This window comes from Salvelinus namaycush, chromosome 29 (assembly GCF_016432855.1).
Source record: "Salvelinus namaycush isolate Seneca chromosome 29, SaNama_1.0, whole genome shotgun sequence".
In the NCBI taxonomy this organism is placed as follows: Eukaryota; Metazoa; Chordata; class Actinopteri; order Salmoniformes; family Salmonidae; genus Salvelinus; species Salvelinus namaycush.
The window spans coordinates 13,872,879-13,895,403 of NC_052335.1; the positions used below are offsets into that span (position 1 = coordinate 13,872,879).

At 44.1% G+C, this 22,525-nt stretch overlaps 1 protein-coding gene across 1 annotated transcript in view; it reads right to left on the reverse strand.

Moving 5' to 3' along the window:
• Positions 1-4,937: 4,937 nt before the first annotated feature.
• jag2b (jagged canonical Notch ligand 2b) overlaps positions 4,938-22,525 on the reverse strand; it is a 103,300-nt gene continuing 85,712 nt past the window's right edge. Inside the window, exons 21-26 of the mRNA XM_038968715.1 lie at positions 20,010-20,123; positions 19,697-19,812; positions 19,244-19,519; positions 18,975-19,106; positions 8,279-8,429; positions 4,938-7,507 (exon numbers count right to left, since the gene is read on the reverse strand). Of these exons, the coding sequence (XP_038824643.1) occupies positions 7,002-7,507; positions 8,279-8,429; positions 18,975-19,106; positions 19,244-19,519; positions 19,697-19,812; positions 20,010-20,123 (1,295 nt within the window). The 3' untranslated portion in view covers positions 4,938-7,001. The remainder of the gene's footprint in view (positions 7,508-8,278; positions 8,430-18,974; positions 19,107-19,243; positions 19,520-19,696; positions 19,813-20,009; positions 20,124-22,525) is intronic.

Genomic DNA, 22,525 nt, shown 5'->3' on the forward strand with positions numbered 1-22,525 from the left:
ACACAGTGCCAACGACGCAGCACGCTACCCTCCTCCTCCGTGGCCGACGTGAGTAAAACATTTAAACGTGTTAACCCTCGCTAGGTTGCTGGCCCAGACGGCATCCCGAGCCGCGTCCTCAGAGCATGCGCAGACCAGCTGGCTGGAGTGTTTCCCTATCTCAGTCTGCTGTCCCCACATGCTTCAAGATGGCCACCATTGTTCCTGTACCCAAGAAAGCAAAGGTAACTGAACTAAATGACTATCGCCCCGTAGCACTACCTTCTGTTATCACGAAGTGCTTTGAGAGACTTATCAAGGATCATATCACCTCCACCTTACTTTTCACCCTAAACCCACTTCAATTTGCAATAGCCATTGTACTGCACACTGCCCTATCCCATCTGGACAAGAGGAATACCTATGTAAGAATGCTGTTCATTGACTATAGCTCAGCATTCAACACCATAGTACCCTCCAAGCTCATCATTAAGCTCGAGGCTCTGAACCCCGCCCTGTGCAACTGGGTCAAGGACTTCCTGACAGGCCGCCCCAGGTGGTGAAGGTAGGAAACAACACCTCCACTTCACTGATCCTCAACACTGGGGCCCCACAAGGGTGCGTGCTCAGCCCCCTCCTGTACTCCCTGTTCACCCATACCTGCGTGGCCACGCACACCTCAAACTCAATCATCAAGTTTGCAGGCGACACAACAGTAGTAGGCTTGATTACCAACAATGATGAGACAGCTTACAAGGAGGAGTGTCAACAAAACACAGGAGCAGATCGTGGACTTCCCAAAACAGCAGAGGGAGCACCCCACCTATCCACATTGACGGGACCACAGTGGAGAAGGTGGAAAGCTTCAAGTTCCTCGGCATACACATCACTGACAAACTGAAATAGTCCACCCACACAGACAGTGTGGTGAAGAAGGCGCAACAGTCCCTCTTCAACTTCAGCAGGCTGAAGAAATTTGGCTTGGCACCTAAAACCCTCAAACCTTTACAGAAGCACAATTGAGAGCATCCTGTCGGGCTGTATCACCGCCTGGTACGGCAACTGCAGCACCCGCAACCAAAGGGCTCTCCAGAGGGAGGTGCGGTCTGCCCAAAGTATCACAGGGGGCAAACTACCTGCCCTCCAGGACACTTACAGCATCCGATGTCACAGGAAGACCAAAAAGATAAAGGACAACAACCACCCAAGTCACTTCCTGTGTACCCCGCTATCATCCAGAAGGCGAAATCACTGGCAACTTTAATAATGGAACACTAGTCACTTTAAATGTTTACATATTTTGCATTGTATATACTGTATTCTATTCCACTGTATTTTAGTCTATGCCGCTCTGACATTGCTTGTCCATATATTTATATATTCTTGATTCCATTCCTTTACCTAGATTTGTGTGTATTGTTGTGAAATTGTTAGATATTACTGCACTGTTGGAGCTAGCAACACAAGCATTTCGCTACCCCCGCAATAACATCTTCTGAACATGTGTATGTGACCAATAAAATTTGATCAGTCATTGTAAGTGTCTGCACCAAGCACTGATCTGAGGACAATGAAGAGAAGAAAGGAGTGGCTAGAGTGCATAGGGTCTGAAACCATTGTCAGATCAGTTTGACTCGTGTTAAATAATAGTTTGGGGTAGGCACAGATTATTTCAGATCTGTGGTTTGGAGAAACATTGTACCTGGTGTCTATGTCTGACCAAAGTGTGTGTGCCTGACGTTTTCTGTGTGACGGACCAACTGTGTGTTCATAAACGCATGTTGCTCAGACACTCTTGACTGCAGGGAGCCACTCCTGGAAGGAATCCGGTGTCCGCTTTCAACTGCAGTCTGGGATATGGAGACAAGGAGCGCCAACATCACACATCTCATAGTCCTGCATGTGGGTCAGGGATGTTCAAAGATTCCAATATTCTAAGTTAATTAATTAATTCCCTATCTAAGATGTTGCTTATAGCCGCAATCAGCATTAGAAATGTATAGCCGCAATCAGCATTAGAAATGTATAGCCGCAATCAGCATTAGAAATGTATAGCCGCAATCAGCATTAGAAACAAAGGGTGCTTACTGTTTGGTGAAAAGCTGAGGGATGGGGCTGGATAAATTTAGCCACTCAAATTCAGAACTATGGATGCAAGAACTTACCCTCCATGACATCAGCATAGTTTTAAACATGTTTTGGGGCTACAGTATAAGTGTGTTTACATTTACTTTTTTCACAAAAATTGAAGTAAAACAATTTTATATTTTGGGTTCTGATGCGGTACGATTGTTGAACTAACATGCTGACCAAACCGGCTCCACACGTGCGTCTGCGTGCGCATGGTGATTTTGTCTATCCCCACCAGACATGTTCATGACACGCAGCGGTTCGAATCCAGGCTGTATTACAACTGGCCGTGATTGGGAGTCCCATAGGGCGGCGCACAATTGGCCCAGTGTCGTCCGGCTTTGGCCGGTGTTGGCGGTCATTGTAAATAAGAATTTGTTCTTAACTGACTTGCCTAGTTAAACAAATGGTTAAACAAAAATAATACCAAAACAACTGTGAACCAATTATATTAATTTGGGGACAGGTTGAAACACACATGAAACATTCATTGACATTTAGCTAGCTTGCTGTTGGTAGATCATTTGTCCTGGGAGATAAACATTGCTAAATTATTTCAGGTAAAATAACAACCCTGACAGTTTTATGCAAAGTGACTTAGAGATGGATATTGGATAACACATATATTCAGTATTCTGTAATGTTACTATAGATCACTATCCAAATAAACACTGTCAACAAACTACCAACTGCAACTATTTTAATATGCAACCGTTTGCTAAGTGTTAGGTTTAGAGTAAGGGTTAAGTTTAGGGTTAAAGTTATGCTTCGGGCAAGGGTTAAGTTTAGTGGATGGATGATTGAAATGTAGACAGGTAGGTGAACATCACTGAACATCTCCAAACCATCACTGTGGGACTAGCCAAATAAATTGAGGGAGTTTGCAACACTACGCCCTCTCAAATAAGACAAGTGATGTGCATGACGGGGAAATTGGTTTCAAAGCACATTTTACTGGAAATCATAATGACCAAACTGGTTGGAGATCAGATGTAACTGCATTCCCCAAGTCACTGATAGAATAGGGAGCAGTGAGCACTCACTGAACTGAGCCTTACTCAACATAGTAAGTTAACCCATATAAAGATCTACAAAATCGTCATATTGACAGATACACAGCATCAACATTGATTGAAACTTGAGATGTTTTAAAAGGTAGACTCAGCGATGCACAAAGTAAACCACAATATCGGGCCGACTTACGCAACAATTAAGAGCTTGATTCAATCTGTAGCGCTGAAGATCCACGTTGTAGCATGATTGACATTTAAAGGCAACGTTCCTGTGTAAGCGGAGACTGCATTCACGGTAAATGCTGTTCGTGTCAGCTCAATTGGAAATTACCTTTACATTTTGATTGCACAATAACGCTGAACTTTCGCAATATGGATTGAATCCAGCCCTAAGAGCGCTGAAGCAAGGCTAAACTTCTCTGCTGTTTTGGTCCCGTTGTTACTGTACAAAGTTGTAGGAGCATGAAGCGCACAAAGAACATGCATTGCACTCATCTCTATGGCCATGTTCGAGAACATGAAAACATGACGTATCATGGGTAAATTGTGACTGAGTGACTATTCTACAAATAAGATTGAGTAGTTATTTATGATACAAGGTGTCTAGTATGTCGAACGTGCCATCGTCAAAAGGCTGAGTCTACCTTTAATGGCAATATGACCCTTACACCTGTGTGTAACAATTCTATTGCTCATCATCACTTATGATCATAACCGTCGTCCTTCATCTAGCGTCGTCACCTGTCCTTCATTTTACTATCATTTATCCTTATCACCTTCACACCCCTTTCTTCATCAATCCCATTATCACCATCGTTAGAAACCAAAATCATTTTACCAGTCATCACACTCACCCCTCAATCGTTCAAGAACCCTATCATCATCACTCAATTATCTTTTAACTACCGTCATCATCACCATTACCAGTAATACTCATTTTTCATCTTTTCTTACAACATACATCATCTTTAGCAACATAAACGTTGGCCCTTCATCAGTTGCTAGCCGGAAAAGCCTCCTGCGGCTGGGGCTCGGGCACTTCCTTCCTGGGGTGTAAGCCGATCCAGACTTTCCTCCACAAGAGCGAGGGATGGTCCCATTAGCCTCGGGCAGACAGGGCACCCACGGGAGATGGGTAAAGCACCCCCCCCCCCCCCCCCCCCCAATTCACAGCCCATGAACGATCGGATGGAAACGCCAGCCTCCCATTGGTGGAGCCCCGATCGGCTGAGAACTGGAGACCACGCGCCATTGGTGTGTCGGAGGCAGGGTGGAGAGATCGAGTGGGGCAGTATTGTATCGATCTAGACTCATCCTCAGCCCTTGGCTGAAGCAAGGGCAAACATTACTCCATTTCTTACCTTTGTCATTGACATATTTTCCCAGTTAGGCCCCCAAATGAGATGGTTTGACTTATGTAGGTATTGGAACGGTATAGAGCTGGTGAATTCCAGTTGTCCAATTATGGAGCTAATGGGGAACTGAAATCACTTAATGTTGATCCTCAAATTTATTAACAAAAGACAGAATTTGATTAACATTCAGCTGTGGAAGACATACTTAGGTGAATGCCAGCTCAGCGCAGGTCGCAAAAACTTCTTTGATTCATTCTCCCCTCTTGCATATCAGTAGTGTATAAAATGCTTTAAACCAATGAGTCCCACCACAATGCTGGCGCAATTGACTTTTAAAACATTGTGTTTGTCCTACAGACTTCTGGGTAAAACCTCTTTGAGGCTAAATATAAGGGCTGGACATGCAGAAAAAGTCAGATAAATGAAAAGATGATTTTTGCTGGGGTCTCGGGACTGAGAAAATAAATCCAAATAATTTATTAACCAATAATTTTTAACAAATGGCAAAATTATCCAAATAACTTCTGCAAGAGCAACCCTTTTTTTCTTTTGTACAAAAAAAATGACTGTCACAGAAACGTTCCCTCCCCCCTTCCATAATTAAGGATACCCAACATTTACTTTACCAGGTATTAGGAGTTTTAAATTCTTTATTTTGCTGTGTGCCATTTGAGGAAACATGGCTGTTTGAGACGTTAACATGAATTTGAAGGGCAAAAGAGAACAGAAAAACAAAAGAAAACATCTGTAATTTGCCAACTTCTGAGGTAAATCCTTTTGGATTGAGTTGGTACCTCAAAACACAACTGCATTATAAAAGCAAAATGTGTTCCCTTCATTGAAGCCTTGAACCAGAGCAGGCTAAAAGCGGATGCGAACAATACAGTATTTTTCACATGGTTTGACAAACTAGTCTTGCCACAGGTTAGGAACGTCCATCGCTATTTTTCCAGAAAACTCCATTGACAGCAGAGTGAAACAGGGGAGAGAGAGCTTTACTGAGGCGAACAAAACACGCCACACCACGCAATTTTTAAGAGATACTTTCCTTAAACAAACCAACAAAAAGATGACCGTTGATTAGATAAATATAACTTTACATTAAGGAACCCTCTATAAAGGCTTTACAACTTGGGGAGTTTTTAACACTAGTTTACAAACTGGCAGTATTGAATAGATACCTAAATAACGTTCATAAATCATTGTGGTAGTGCTCGCCAAATAGAGGGCTGTTATCAATCCTTCACACAGACCCTGGTTCCCATCAGACATTATTTAGAACCCTGGTCATCACAGTTACATTTCCCAGGATGATTTGGTGGCACCCGTAATAATCAGGAGCAGATCTGGGTATATTTCACCCATTTGCTCACTATCTGGCAAGCACTAAAACAACAGTCACCATTCAATACATTACAACCACTACCCTGTAAATGTGGATTGAGGATGTATAACATATGTTTAAAGGAAATAACAGGAGTTAATGAATTACTTGCAACCCGTCATAAGTCCTTTATAAGGGGCACCTTAACGCAAATGCTCTTGACTGTGGGACGCTGTATATTCTCCTTTGAACTGTTATAAAACATGCCTATGTCAACTGGCATAAATAAAAGGAATGGCATTGTAAAAAAAATTAAAATAATAATAAAAAAAAGTGAATTGTCTTTAAGTTACTAAATTCAAATATACACAGCGACTCCTTTATTATATACACCTATGTACAGATTTCTAGTTTTTTCATCGAATACCTTTGAAATGGTGTTGCTATGAGGGCGGACTCTCTGGATACACACCTATCCCTTTGAGTGGTAATCACAGGGGTCAAACTGGGCAGCGAGACTCAGGAACCTCGGCTGTAGTATGGAGTATTACAGGGCTCATAGAAAGGCACTTGCTACCAACTCAAATACTGCAATCCTTTAAACAGAGCTTTCAGCCTAGAAAACCAAGTGATGTGAAAACCGAAAAATGTGAAGGCCACATAGTAGGCACAGGGGTTTCTTTCCCCCTCGAGGCTGTGCTCTTGGTAAGGCTGGCGCGGGACGGCTGCAGACGGGCACGCCGGGCTAAGAAAGAGATGGGTGGGTTGCCGCAGTAACCTCTGTTGCAGCGGTCAACAGAGTCCCCCGAAAAGCCCTTCCCCCCCCAGTCTCTACTAAAAGGGCCCACTCACAATTAAACAAAATCACAATCTATCAACAAAAAAAGCGTCTTTATACAGGTTATTTCCCCCCCTCCATTTGGGCTTTCTTCACTCATTTTAACAGGACAATTCAATCAAAGGCGAGGCCTCACTTTTCCTCGTTCAAAAGTAATACAAATATGCTTCATCTGTACATTAAAAAAAAAGAAACGGCCTCATCGCGTTATCATTCGCCCCCCCCCCCCCCAAAACAAATCATTACAGACGACAGCAAAATAACTGAAAAGAGTCTCTCTTTTAATAGTACAATATATAGGATCCTCCCCATCTTTCCTCGGTCGGGGCTGTGGAGTGAGTCCGTTTCAGAGTCCTGTTCGTTCATACAAAATGGTCTTTGACGTCTTGGCCAGCCAGGGCGGCGTTGACATTTTTCCAGAGGTTGTCTTTGGTGGTGGTCCGGATGGGTGCTTTTAAGGGCAAACTCCGCAAAGTGCAGATCACATCCCCTTTGGACTGCACCCCGGTTTTAGAGTACTTACAGATGGGCCCCTTGCCTGCTTCCACATCCTCCTCCTCGAACTCCATCTCTCCCTCTGTCTCCTCCTCCTCTTCCTCTTCCTCTCCTCCATCACACATCCTGTAGGGGGAGCCCATGAGCTTCTTGCGCTCCTGTTGGGCCTCGTTGTTGTCTTTGAGCTGCGGTTGTTGTTGACGTCCTCCAACGGGCCGCAGGGGCTCCCACTGGTTGTTGACGCTCTCATCGACGGGGCCGCGCACCCTCCTCTCGCGCTCTTTTCTCCGCTTGCGTGTCCACCACACGCACACAATGATGCAGAAGAGCCAGAGTACGCAGAAGACCACACACAGAATGGGCACAAGGTAGTCTACGCCACAGAGAGAAAGAGGGAAATACAGAAAGAGAGAAAAGAAACTGGGTTCATATGGATTGCTCAACATAAAACACAGCAAAATTATAAAGCTGCAATATGTAACATTTGGGCAAGTCGACCAAATTCATATAGAAATGTGAGTTATAGATCCGTCATTCTCATTAAAGGAAGTCTATGAAGTGGTAGATCTGATCTATTTATATGCTTCCCGTGCTCAAGTTTTTTAAGTATTTTTAAGTCTTTCACTTTCGGTTCAAACAGATGCAAATACAATATTTTTGCAGTGGTTTAGATGGTACAATGATGCTTTAACCTATACTTGCTTGTTTTGTCACGTAAACTGAAATTTTAGCAAACAGGAAATAGCGGAGTGATTTCTGAATAATGCATCTTTAAGTAGAGCTGAGGCAGCCAAGTTATAATGTAAGGATGAAAGACAATTCTCCCTATGTGCCGTTGGTCATCTTAAGGACTCATGACATTTAATACTGTACATGGATGCACTACACGTTGAAGTGCGCAGACTGAGGTTGTTAGTGAGTCACCCCATTAAGGTAACACGCAAGGGTTTTTAAGTCCTGTTTTTGAGACGTGAAATCACTAGACCGGGGTGACGGCCGCTGACACGTTTTATGACCTCGGCTATAAAATCAATTGGCTTCAGCAGGTAAACTTAGTGCATTTAGGAAGACAGAGCCTCAAAATGAGGAATTGAAGGACTACAACACCACAGCCCTGGGGGTCAACCTCGGGCATTTTACTTACCCACTGTGGGGGGCATGACCTGCGTTTCCACTTTGACCTCAATGACAGCCAGCATGACTGTGCTGTTGTGACGCTTAGACAGCGTGCCCACAATGGTGCTGGCCGCCTCTTGGATCAGACTGTGGTCCGGCTGCTCATCCGGCTGGAACGACTGGAAAACAGTAAAGGGGGAAGGGGTGAGAAAAGGAAAGAGGAAGTGTGTGTGGCATTTTATTTACAGGATTAAACTCCTTGAGTGGCATCATCCTGTGTCTGTGCGTGTGTCGTTAAGTCTACGGAGCTGTGTGTGTGTGCACGTGTAATGGGTAATGAAACCAATCATTTAACGCAAGGAACATTAAAATCACCCCAAAACGGTAATGTGGTTAATGATCATAAGAACCCCTTACACAAACCCCCAAAACACATGCCCCCAATTTCGTTAATAATAAACCCCTCACCTTAACAGTAACCCCACCAATACACATTTCCATGCATACAGCCCCAGGCAGCACAGTTGTTACCAGACAATGCCCACTCTTTATCCCAATACAATCAGAGAATTGTTCCATGGCCTTTAAGCTCAAATTAAATACAATAGACAACCATCAGAATCAGTTACAACAACCCCAGACCCAACTCATTGGAAATACCCCCAGCCCATGACCCAACTAGCAATTCAGACCAGTTCGAATGGTGGCGCCGACGACGCGGAAAAAAGGGGGCCGGGGGGGTGGCAGGACTCTTAATATTAGGATGGTATTTTGGAATGTGCGCATCTCTGCCTGTCCGGTGCAACAATGTATTGATTGATTCATCACCAGCCACTGTGATCACACCATCACACTGGGCCGATGTGGGTGGGCGTCTATTTTAATAAATCTACTGAATATACACCATCACAAAGAAATCCTTTTTTACTTCATATAGGCAGATTCTAAGAAACATTTTAAAGAATAGAATAGCATATTGAGTTTAGTTATGTTACTGGTCTATGCCTATAGGCTACATGGCTGCGCCATGCAAATGAAATCAGAAGTTCGTTAAGTGATATTTTTAAACAGAGCCCATGCAACAAAAAAGTGATTCTCAAACAGAGCCCAAGCCCTCTCCTTTTTGAGAGCTTGTAGGCGCCTGCATGTGCTTTAGAAACCTTAGAATCCGCTCTTTCCGATCATGTAAAGAAATAACCAGATCTGACCAACCCTCACTCCTCTTTGTTAGGGAGCAGGCGTAGGGTGTTACAATTGGGAGTGCTTTCAAAAGCATGCAAATCTCCTGTTTAGATTTCTCAGCCTCCTACACTTGATATCAGGCTACATTATTGCATGCTAAATGTTTCTGATCAGTGATAGATGACTTGCCCAGCCAGAGACCAATTATAGCCTACAGATGGAGATTCAGTGAAACAAATCACATTGATTATCAGACAAGTCACAGGATTTTGGACGTGAGTAGGTATTGCTTCAAATGTATTGTAACATAACAATTTGATGACATGTGTCAGTAGACAATTTTATACATGCCTTTAATTGCAATAGCATACTGTACTAAAATATTTTCTTCACTCAGTGATATTAATTCCCACAGTAACTCTTTATTGAGCCATCCAGTTTCGGTTAAGAAAACAGTGCATGCATAGTGGTGGGCTATGCGAAGTGATGGGCAAAGTGACATGCCTCGTAAAGTTTAGAACTGCCACGAGGATTGGAACAACCTACAAACGGGAGCTGCCTAGCAACCATCAAGAGCGTAAGAGCAAAGTGCATGCCAAATGCCGCTTCAGGCTTAGTATAAAACGTGGCAGTAATGCTAAGGCAGAATTTCACCCCCAAAAAAGTATAAATAAATATAAGTACAGGATGTTACTGGCAACACCTTTTAGATACAAAATAAAAGGTGGCAAAAAGTTAACGGCATGGTGAAGTAGGCAGCTTTCATCTGGGTTTGATGGGAAAGGGACAGAGCAGTCGGAAAGTTCATACTCATTGACTTTACACATTTTGTTACGTTACAGCCTTATTCTAAAATTGAATACAGTGATCCCTCGCCACTTCGCGGTTCACTTATCGCGGATTCGCTATTTCGCGGATTTTCATAATGCATTTTTTTTTTTTTTTTTGGTGCATTGTGCTCTGCATTCTGATTCGCTAAAAACTCACTCCCGCTTCTTGTATCAAAACATGCTACGAATTGTGCTATCATTTTGTCGTCTCGTGCAGTTATGTGTACGTACATAAAACAGCTTGGCAAATTTACATTAAGTTGGCCAAATTATCTTGTAATTTCGAACATCTCCTAAACCCATAATGTCGACGAAACGGCCTACACGTGAGTCACTGTATTTGTATACATGTAATAGTTGCTAATTGTAAAAAAAAAAAAAAGTTTTCTATTTCGCGGATTTCACTTATCGCGGGTCATTTTCGGAACGTAACCCCCGCGATAAACGAGGGATTACTGTACATTTATTTATTCCCCTCAATCTACACACAATAGCACAAAATGACAAAGCAAAAGCCGGTTGACATTTTTGCAATACATTATTTATAGAACTGAAATATTACATTTACATACAGTAAGTATTCAGACCCTTAGTACTTTGTTGACGCAGCTTTGGCAGCCTCAAGTCTTCTTGGGTATGACGCTACAAGCTTGGCACACCTGTATTTGGGGAGTTTCTCCCGTTCTTCTCTGCAGATCCTCTCAAGTTCTGTCAGGTTGGATGGGGAGCGTTGCTGTACAGGTATTTTCAGGTTTCTCCAGAGATGTTTGATCAGGTTCAAGTCCAGGCTTTGCCTGGACCACTAAAGGACATTCAGAGACTTCAGATCCTAACTAGTCTCCCAGTCTCTGAAAAACATCCCCAAAGCACGATGCTGCCTCCATGCTTCACTGTAGGGATGACACCAGGTTTCCTCCAGATGTGACGCTTGGCATTCAGGCCAAAGAGTTCAATCTTGGTTTCATCAGACCAGAGAAACTTGTTGCTCATGGTCAGTGTCTTTAGGTGCCTTATATCAAACTCCAAGAGGGCTGTCATGTGTCTTTTACTAAGGAGTGGCTTCCGTCTGGCCACTCTACCATAAAGGCATGATTGGTGGAGTGCTGCAGAGATGGTTGTCCTTCTGGAAGGTTCTCCCATCTCCACAGAGGAACTCTGGAGCTCTGTCAGTGACCATTGGGTTCTTGGTCAACTCCCTGACCATGGCACTTCTCCTCCGACTGCTCAGTTTGGGCAGGCGGCCAGCACTAGGAAGAATCTTGGTGGTTCGAAACCTATTCCATTTAAGAATGATGGAGGCGACTGTGGTCTTGGGGACCTTCAATGCTGCAGAGATTTTTTGGTACACTACTCCAGATGTGCCTCAACACAATCCTGTCTCGGAGCTCTACGGCCAGGTCCTTTGATCTCATGGCTTGGTTTTTGCTCTGACATGCACTGTCAACTGTGGAACCTTATATAGACAGGGGTGTGCCATTCCAAATCATGTCCAATCAATTGAAATTACCACAGGTGGACTCCAATCAAGTTGTAGAAACATCTCAAGGATGATCAATGGAAACAGGATGCATCTGAGCTCAATTTCAAGTCTCATAGTAAAGGGTCTGAATACTTACGTAAATAAGTTCGGTTATTTAAAAAAAAAAATTACAAAAAAAATTCTGAAAACCTGTTTTCGCTTTGTCATTATGGTGTAGTGTGTAGATTTGAGGATAAAAAATAAATACATTTTAGAATAAGGCTGTAACATAACAAAATTTTAAAAAAAGTCAAGGGGTCTGAAAACTTTCCGAAGAAAAAAACAAAAAAACGTTGGTGGTTTTTCACAGTATAGTTTAATCTGTTACACCCAATCTAGAGGTTGTAGCCTAATAAGATTCCAATGTGTGACTACTTTGCAAGAGGTCATCTACCTGTTAATTCATATCAGAATCTCAAAACATTGAGGTGAGGGGAATTTGTGAGTCTTGAGGTGAAAGTGAAAATGGGTAATTTTTTTGTTTGAATTATGAGAGTAGGATATTCATTAACTGTTGAAATGAGGAACACGAGAGCTAGGTAAAGCCATGTGGAAATTAGAATCATAGCCTTTATGCTCATTATATAAAAAGTTACTTAAAATATCAAATTTTGTTTAATCAAAATCACAATAGCCTGGCTATTTCTAAGACTGTAGGCCACATTGATTTATTCAAGTTGACAGTGTTTGATAGGTAATAATTCCCATTTTGGAATAAGCTATAATGATAAAAGGGAACCCATTTCAACCCAAGACCTTGGTCTTTCTAATAATGTTGAAAAGAGTCTCATAAGATTGCCTATAGGCCTACTGGTGTTAAGAAATACACACCAGTGAAAAATATTTTAAAAAGGTGACAGCCCCAGGTCTCACCTAAACTGAATGAGTAAAGAGTGACACAGCCCAAGTCTCCATCAAATCAGATGATTTGCACAGTTAACTAAAACATTTTATGGAGGGGAAACCAAATTATTATATGGCCTGCATTTCATCAAATTCAACACTGCATGCGCTTTCTTGCCACGTGGGCACAAAAAAGTATGCTTTGGGAAGGCCCCCTGTTCTGTGGTAATTGGCTTGTGATTTGATACCATCAGATTCTCTAGGAGAATTACAACCAACACACATGCTCCAAATTTTAATTCACATATAAGTGATGGTACTTAGCTCTTCAGAGTTGGCTCGATTGAAATTAACCTTTATTTGTGTGGCATCACTCCAAAAGACACAATTTACAACTTTCTGAGAAGCATTGTGACACAAGCCCTACTAAATAAAAAATTGTTTTTATTGATCTATTCAAACCATTTCCCTGCATCCCCAACAGTGTGGGAAAAATCTTCCGCCCCACCTGGTATTCCCAAATGTATTTAAGGTAATCCGATTAGAGACCAGGCAGCTTTCTTCAAGGACGTGGTGCGCCGGTTGGGAATATCAAGGAGATCTGAGCCGCAAGGAAGGAAATCTGATTTCCGTTTGTTAGTTTATGACCGACCATAAAACAGAAAAGATAGGTAAGATTTGTATCAAAGGGTTGAGGCTCCAACTTTACATGTTGGCAATGCTTTTCCTGTACCCACTGTCAAACAGCCTGCCTGCACAGCGCCAATGACATAACGGATGAACAGTTGTAATTAGCTAGTTCCAAACCCCTTAATAAGCCATCTCAGTGCTTTGGAGGGTGTCAATGAGTATCACATCTATTCCATTGAATGTAGCCAACTTTCCTCAAAAGGTGGTCACTTTATGCAGATTATTGAATCTGCCTAACTCAGCTTCTCGCATTAATTCAGGGGCTTACCTTTCACTGGGGATGGACATGGACCCCCCCACACATTCTGAAATTTATATTAAATTAAAATTAAATTATATTAAATTAAATTAAAGTTTTATCATTGCACTGTGATACAAAAATCTGCACCGGTGTGCTTTAGCACCATGTGGACGCCTCAGAGCGGTCGGGAAGGCTGTCTGGATTTAGGATCACACTGATGACAGGCTGTATGAAGGCAAAGCTTCTGAAAGGCTGGTGTATAGGACCAGCACTGGAGAGATGAACAGAGGCAGCTGCTGTCTGTGTTGTGCTTTTTCTCAAGATGTAAAAGCAAGCAGAGCAGAAACTGGCTACTTTTTAGGTGACTGATCTAGCTGGCAAGGTAACTGCTGTTTGAGAGAGAAAAAAAAACGTATTTATTCCCAGTGCTGAGCTAGTAGTATAACGGACATGTTATGTTAGCAATTGTTTCATCCCCTCTCGACTGAAGTGAATGAACTACTAGCAGCTACCACAGACAGCTAGAGGTTAGCTAGAGCTGAACTATCTGTCAGGTAGCAGTATCTAACAGCTGTTGTGTGTATTGAAATGTCTTATAGCCTTTTGTTTTGTCCCGTTTCAACCGAAGTAAATTTGATGTACCGTTAGCTAGCTCACTAACTTTAGCTATTATTTTTGCCTCAATCACACTAGACCTGAATCAAATTATGAAACCAGCGGCCAAACATATTCGGACGTAATGTGAGATTTAATTAGTCAGTATAGCAATCTAACGTTATTGATCTGTCAGTTTCCCTAGCTAATTCACTGCTTTTTCCACATAAACAAGGCTACAGGCTTCAATGTCATGGTGCACAGTCAGTACACAACACTCCACTCATCTCAGTGCAGCAAACACTGGACAAGCAAGAAGCTTCAAAGATTAAAACTATTTTAAGGGAGTCTGACAAACCTCTAAAGCTGATTTCCATGACAAAATATGTTAAACAAAAATGTGACGAAGACCTGGGAGACGCTATTGATGAATGTATACAGATGTTAGAATGCCGAGTCATGCTCATATAATCTCAGATATAAATTACTGCAGTTTAAGACCATCCATAGAACGTACTATATATGCCAGTTGCCCTGAATATCATACACTCAGAAATGTAATTCTGCTGGAGGTGTAAAACACAAAAAGGGGACATATTTGCATATATTATGGTGTTCTGATGGCTGGCTGAATTCTGGCAAAGACGATGTTCTTTTATCTCAGCATGTCCCTGTTTTTGTATGCTTGGAATTGTTGATACTGGAGACTTATCAGAAGAAACTGTTACCTAGCATTCATAGCGGCTAAGAAATGCTTTGCCATTAAGTGTAAGGTTGGTTATCCTCCAACAAAGTCACAATGGATGGCAGAAATGTCAAGTTATTTATCACTAGATTTGATTGATTACAAGATGAAGGGTATACTGTGCAACTTTCATAAGGTCTGATGCTTTGTATGGAATACTGTACAACAAAAGAAGTCTGTATTGAAAACATGCCCATGTCAGGGAAGACAGCTATTTAGGCAATCCCTAGCTGCTGTGCTGCTCAGTCCTGGCTCTGGGGGTCTGCTGTACTGATGGTAGTCTCTCTGGCCTTGGCCTAACACACCTGAAACCAATAATTAATGTTTCACTAATATCCTAAAGCTAAGTTGGGTGGGGTGCTGCAGGGCCGTGGACCCCAAGGGGCAGGACGGGGTGACCCAGCTATAGTGTGTGCAATTACAAAGAGCTTTACAGTATTATTAAGGCCTATGATATGAATTATATGGAGAATATACTGTTTCTGTGTGTTAATGTGTAGGTGAATGTGTGTTTTTATTAAACTTATGACTTCCAAACCCTTCCCTTGATACAGCCCAAAAAAAGATGAGAAGGAAGTTGTGTTGGAGAGAGTCGAGTTATTGACTAGACTGGTGAGGGTCGGCGTGCAGGCGGCTCGGGTTGGCTGAAATTTGATAGAGGATGTCATAAAGACAATCAAAAGTTAGGTCTTTATACTTTATTTGTAAGAGCTGTTCACTTGTGATGCAATTGGTTAAAGGATTAACACACTATTGATTATTGAATTATCATTGATCTAGTTCAGTCTTATCACTGACATATTTAATTTAAAAAAATTATTTCACCTTTATCTAACCAGGTAAGCTAGTTGAGAATAAGTTCTCATTTACAACTGCAACCTGGCCAAAATAAAGCAGCGCGACAGAAACAGAGTTACACATGGAATAAACAAGCATACAGTCAATAACACAATAGAAAAAAGGAAGTCTATATACAGTGTGTGCAAATGGCATGAGGTGGTAAGGCAATAAATAGGCCATAGTAGCAAAGTAATTACAATTTAGCAGATTAACACTGGAGTGATAGATGAGCAGATGGTGTGTAAGTAGTGATTCTGGTGTGCAAAAGAGCAGCAAAGTAAATAAAAACAATATGGGGGATGAGGTAGGTAGATTGGGTGGGCTATTTACAGATGGACTACGTACAGCGATCAGTTAGCAGCTCAGATAGCTGATGTTTAAAGTTAGTGAGGGAAATTGTAAGTCTCCTGCTTCAGCGATTTTTGCAATTCGTTCCATTCCCTGGCAGCAGAGAACTGGAAGGCGGCCAAAGGAGGTGTTGGCTTTAGGGATGACCAGTGAGATATATCTGCTGGAGCGCGTGCTACGGGTGGGTGTTGTTATCGTGACCAGTGAGCTGAGATAAGGCGGAGCTTTACCGAGCATATACTTATAGATGACCTGGAGCCAGTGCGTCTGGCGACGAATATGTAGCGAGGCCCAACCGACTAGAGCATACAGGTCGCAGTGGTGGGTGGTATAAGGAGCTTTGGTAACAAAACGGACGGCACTGTGATAGACCACATCCAATTTGCTGAGTACAGTATTGGAAGCTATTTTGTAGATGACATCGCCGAAGTCGAGGATCAGTAGGATAGTCAGTTTTGCGGCGTGAGTGAAGGAGGCATTGTTGCGAAATAGAAAGCCGATTCTAGATTTGATTTTGTATTGGAGATGTTTGATATGAGTCGAAGGAGAGTTTACAGTCTAGCCAGACACCTAGGTATTTGTAGTTGTCCACGTATTCTAGGTTAGAACCGTCCAGAATAGTGATGCTAGTCGGGCAGGCGGGTGCGGGCAGCGAACAGTTGAAAAGCATGCATTTGGTTTTACTAGCGTTTAAGAGCAGTTGGAGGCTACGGAAGGAGTGTTGTATGGCATTGAAGCTTGTTTGGAGGTTAGTTAGTGTCCAAAGAAGGGCCAGATGTATACAGAATGGTGTCGTCTGCGTAGAGGTGGATCAGGGTATTACCCGCAGCAAGAGCAACATCGTTGATATACACAGAGAAAAGAGTCGGCCCGAAAATTGAACCCTGTGGCACCCCCATAGAGACTGCCAGAGGTCCGGACAGCAGGCCCTCCAATTTGACACACTGAACTCTGTCTGCAGGCGAGGCAGTCATTTGAGAAACCAAGGCTATTGAGTCTGCCGATAAGAATACGGTGATTGATAGAATCAAAAGCCTTGGCCAGGTCGATGAAGACGGCTGCACAGTACTGTCTTTTATCGATTGAGGTGATATCGTTTAGTAGCTTGAGCGTGGCTGAGGTGCACCCATGACCAGCTCGGAAACCGGATTGCATAGCGGAGAAGGTATGGTGGGATTCGAAATGGTCAGTGATCTGTTTATTAACTTGGCTTTCGAAGACTTTAGAGAAAGGCAGGGCAAGATGGATATAGGTCTATAACAGTTTGGGTCTAGAGTGTCTCCCCGTTTGAAGAGGGAGATGACCACGGCAGCTTTCCAATCTTTAGGGATCTCGGGACGATACAAAAGAGAGGTTGAACAGACTGGTAATAGGCGTTGCAACAATGGTGGCGGATCATTTTAGAAAGAGAGGGTCCAGATTGTCTAGCCCAGCTGATTTGTACGGGTCCAGGTTTTGCAGCTCTTTCAGAACATCTGCTATCTGGATTCGGGTGACGGAGAAGCTGGGGAGGCTCGGGCAAGTAGCTGTGGGGGGTGCGGAGCTGTTGGCCGGGGTTGGGGTAGCCAGGAGGAAAGCATGGCCAGCCGTAGAGAAATGCTTATTGAAATGTTTGATTTGGATTTATCAGTGGTGACCGTGTTACCTAGCCTCAGTGCAGTGGGCAGCTTGGAGGAGGTGCTCTTATTCTCCATGGACTTCAGTGTCCCAAAACTTTTTGGAGTTAGAGCTACAGGATGCAAATTTCTGTTTGAAAAAGCTAGCCTTTGCTTTCCTGACTGACTGTGTATTGGTTCCTGACTTCCCTGAACAGTTGCACATCGCGGGGACTATTCGATGCTATTGCAGTCCGCCAGAGGATGTTTTTGTGCTGGTCAATGGCAGTCAGGTCTGGAGTGAACCAAGGGCTATATCTGTTCTTAGTTCTACATTTTTTGAAAGGGGTATGCTTATTTCAGATGGTGAGGAAATTACTTTTAAATAACGACCAGGCATCCTCGACTGGCGGGATGTGGTCAATATCCTTCCAGGATACCCGGGCCAGGTCGATTAGAAAGGCCTGCTCGCAGAAGTGTTTTAGGGAGCGTTTGACAGTGAAGAGGGGTGGTCGTTTGACCGCAGACCCATTACGGACGCAGGCAATGAAGCAGTGATCGCTGAGATCCTGATTGAAAAAAGCAGAGGTGTATTTGGAGGGCAAGTTGGTCAGGATAATAGCTATGAGGGTGCCCATGTTTACGGATTTAGGGTTGTACCTGGTAGGTTTCTTGATAATTTGTGTGAGATTGAGGGCATCTAGCTTGGGGTGTTAAGCATATCCCAGTTTAGGTCACCTAACAGAACGAACTCTGAAGACAGATGGGGGGCAATCAATTCACATATGGTGTCCAGGGCACAGCTGGGAGCTGAGGGGGGTCTATAACAGGCGGCAACAGTGAGAGACATTTCTTGAGAATAATTTTAAAAATTAGAAGCTCAAACTGTTTGGGCATAGACCTGGAAAGTATGACAGAACTTTGCAAGCTCTCTCTGCTATCTCTCATATTTAATAATGGTCTCTCATCTAGCTTGATGACTGTGGCATTTTTGCTTACTTTTTGTTGTTCTAAATAGAGACGGCTAGAAGGGCCACGCATCATAATAGATTGCGTAGAAATTCAGGAAATGAGCATTAGATGCCCCAAAAATTGGCAGGACCATCAGACCAAGCCGTCCCCCTCACTTCTAAAACCAAAGTAGCCCCCCTGCATGAATCTTCTATTTGACATCAATGCATGATTTACCAGAATGTCAGAAAAGCACAACAACCTGCAGTTAGGATTCGTCCCTAATGACGGAAGTCCCAGAGATGAGGAATTGATTTCGATTGGCTAGCCAGAGGAGCGGACTTACTATGGCAACTTCCACAGCATCCTGATTGGTGTAGGAGAGGTCACACAGCATAAGGAGGGCGTGGTCTTTGGCCAGGGATCGGGTGGCAGGCAGGTACCTCAGCTCTGAACAGATGTTCTCCACCGTCGTGCCCTGGAGATAACACACAGATACACAATTTGTGAATGTAGGAGGAAAGCAACTTGCACCACAGGGCTTCCTATAAAGCTGGTACTTCCATTCTATGTGATAACATCAAACATCGGTGTGTACAAAGATAAGACACTCACCACTGGCACTTTGGCCCGGTTGAAGATGAGTGTGATGCGGGCACAGTTGTTGTCCAGGTGCCCACTGTTGGGCTGGCACTTGGTGTGGTCGTGGTGTGCGGGCTCACCACTGCCCGAGGAGGACGAGCACACCCCCCAATGGTGGCAGGGGGGCGAGAAGCAGGCGAGGTAGCTGTGCTCCTGGCACTCGCGCCCACCTGGGCCCGCCTGGGCACATTCCTCACCCGTTGACTTTGGCGACCCTGGGAGAAGGCACGGCCGCCGCCCGCAGAGGACCTGTGGGGGTCAAAGGTCAGAGGGAGGGGTCAACTACAAGCCTGTGGACCAATAAGAGGCCCCGTTTCAGTGTTTTACGCTCCAGGTATTGAAGTCCCAATTTGTTTAATTTATTAGGAGTGAGTGTGTGTGCGGGCGCGATGTGCATGTGTGAATTAGGTGCGAGAGTACACTCACCTTGGTACACGCCACTTTGCCATCGACACAGTGGCAGTTGTTGCACTCCTCTTCCCAGCGACTGCCATGAAGGAACTGCAGGCCGGCATAGTGGCAGCTCTTCCCGACACCTATAACTACAAACGCGCACACACACACGCACAGTAACACACTGCTGTCAATCAACTGAAAACTCAGAGGCTAAGGTCAATTGTGTCTAGGAAGACAGTAAGAGCATGTTGCCATAAGACATGAAGGCCTTGATTCTCTAATAAAGTGACACTCATCCTCGTGCGCGCGCGTGTGTGTGTCACGAGGGGGGAGTGAGACTCACACTCTTGGCACTGTGGGCCCGTTCGCCCCAGTGGGCAGACGCAGCGGAAGCCGTTGATCTCATCCACGCAGGTGGCACCGTACGCACAGGGAGACGACTGGCACTCATCTATATCTGAACGAGAAGATGAGAGGAAGGGAGGAAGGGAGATTATTATTATTATAATAGATTTATTTTTTGTATTTTAACCCCCCTTTTCCTCCCCAATTCCGTGATATGCAATTGTGATCCAAATCCGATATTGTATCATCGCTGCAACTCCCCAACGGGCTCGGGAGAGGCGAAGATCGAGTCATTTGACCACGAAAAATGACCAGCAAAACAGGGCTTCTTAACACTCACCCGCTAAACCCGGAAGCCAGCTGCACCAATGTGTCGGAGGAAACAACGTTCTACTGCTGACCGAAGTCAGCCTGCAGGCACCCGGCCTGCCACAAGGAGTAACTTGAACACGATGAGCCAAGTAAAGCCTCCCCGGCCAAACCCTCACGAAGCTGTGCCAATTGTGCGCCGCCCTATGGGACTCCCGGTCACGGCCGGGTGTGACAGCCTGGGATCAAACCCGGGTCTGTAGTGACGCCTCAAGCACTGCCTTAGACCGCTGTGCCACTAGGGAGGTTTTACAGAAGTGTTTTTATGCTTTCTTAGACAGGCATGAAACAGATGGGGAGGAAGGATGGAGACCGATTGAACCATGGTATCCGGTGGGGAGGCATGTATATATGTGCTTGCCGGAAGTGTTAACCACTCGACTCTGGACACACTATGTGAGATTGATAGAAAGTTTGTGCAACTAAGGTACAAACGTTACGTGTCGGTTTGAAGTAGTCGGTTAACCCTCGTGTTAAGAGAAGGGATTAATAGATGCTAGAACAAGGAGCAGAACAGGAACGATTAGCTCCACACTCTCTTTGCAAGTTATGAGCCGAATTTACCCTCCTGAAATTTGAATCAGACTAACACCTACAAAATCATAATTTGTCCAAATAACCTGTGACGAAAAACACAAACACTGGAACTACTGCTGCTAGTTTTCGCATTCAATTCCATTCAACAGATTCTATGGTAGTAAACATCCTCTCACTGTCAACTGCGTTTGTTTTCAAACTTAACATGTGGAAATTTGTAAAAACATAAGATTCAGACAAACTGAACAAGTTCCACAGACAGGTGACTAACAAATGGAATAATGTGTCCCTGAACAAGGGGGGGGGGTCAAAATCAAAAGTCAGTCAGTATCTGGTGTGGCCACCAGCTGCATTAAGTACTGCAGTGCAACTCCTCCTCATGGACTGCACCAGATATGACAGTTATTGGGGTGAGATGTTACCCCACTCTTCCACCAAGGCACCTGCAAGTTCCTGGACATTTCTGCAGGTAATGGCCCTAGCCCTCAACCTCCGATCCAACAGGTCCCAGACGTGCTCAATGGGATTGAGATCCGGGCTCGTCGCTGGCCATGGCAGAACACTGACATTCCTGTCTTGCATGAAATCACACATAGAACAAGCAGTATGGCATTGTCATGCTAGAGGGTCATGTCAGGGTGAGCCTGCAGAAAGGGTACCACATGAGGGAGGAGGATGTCTTCCATGTAACGCACAGCATTGAGATTGCCTGCAATGACAACAAGCTCAGTCCGATGATGCTGTGACACACCGCCCCAGACGGACCCTCCACCTCCAAATCGATCCCCCTCCAGAGTACAGGCCTCGGTGTAACGCTCATTCCTTCGACGATAAACGCAAATCCGACGATAAACGCAAATCCGACCATCCCCCCTGGTGAGACAAAACCGCGACTCGTCAGTGAAGGGCACTTTTTGCCAGTCCTGTCTGGTCCAGCGACGGTGGGTTTATGCCCATAGGCGACGTTGTTGCCGGTGATGTCTGGTGAGGACCTGCCTTACAACAGGCCTACAAGCCCTCAGTCTAGCTTCTCTCAGCCTATTACAGACAGTTTGAGCAATGATGGAGGGATTGTGCGTTCCTGGTGTTAATTCGGGCAGTTGTTGCCGTCCTGTACCGCAGTTGTGATGTTGGGATGTACCGATCCTGTGCAGGTGTTACACGTGGTCTGCCACTGCGAGGACGATCAGCTGTCCGTCCTGTCTCCCTGTAGTGCTGTCTTATGCATCTCATAGTACGGACATTGCAATTTATTGCCCTGGCCACATCTGCAGTCCTCATGCGTCCTTGCAGCATGCCTAAGGCACATTCACGCAGATGAGCAGGGACCCTGGGCATCTTTCTTTGTGTTTTTCAGAGTCAGTAGAAAGGCCTCTTTTAATGTCCTAAGTTTTCATAACTGTGACCTTAATTGCCTACCGTCTGTAAGCTGTTAGTGTCTTAACGACCGTTCCACAGGTGCATGTTCACTAATTGTTTATGGTTCATTGAACAAGCATGGCAAACAGTGTTTAAACTCTTTACAATGAAGATCTGTGAAGTTATTTGGTTTTTATGATTTACATTTGAAAGACATGGTCCTGAAAAAGGGAAGTTTCTTTATTTGCT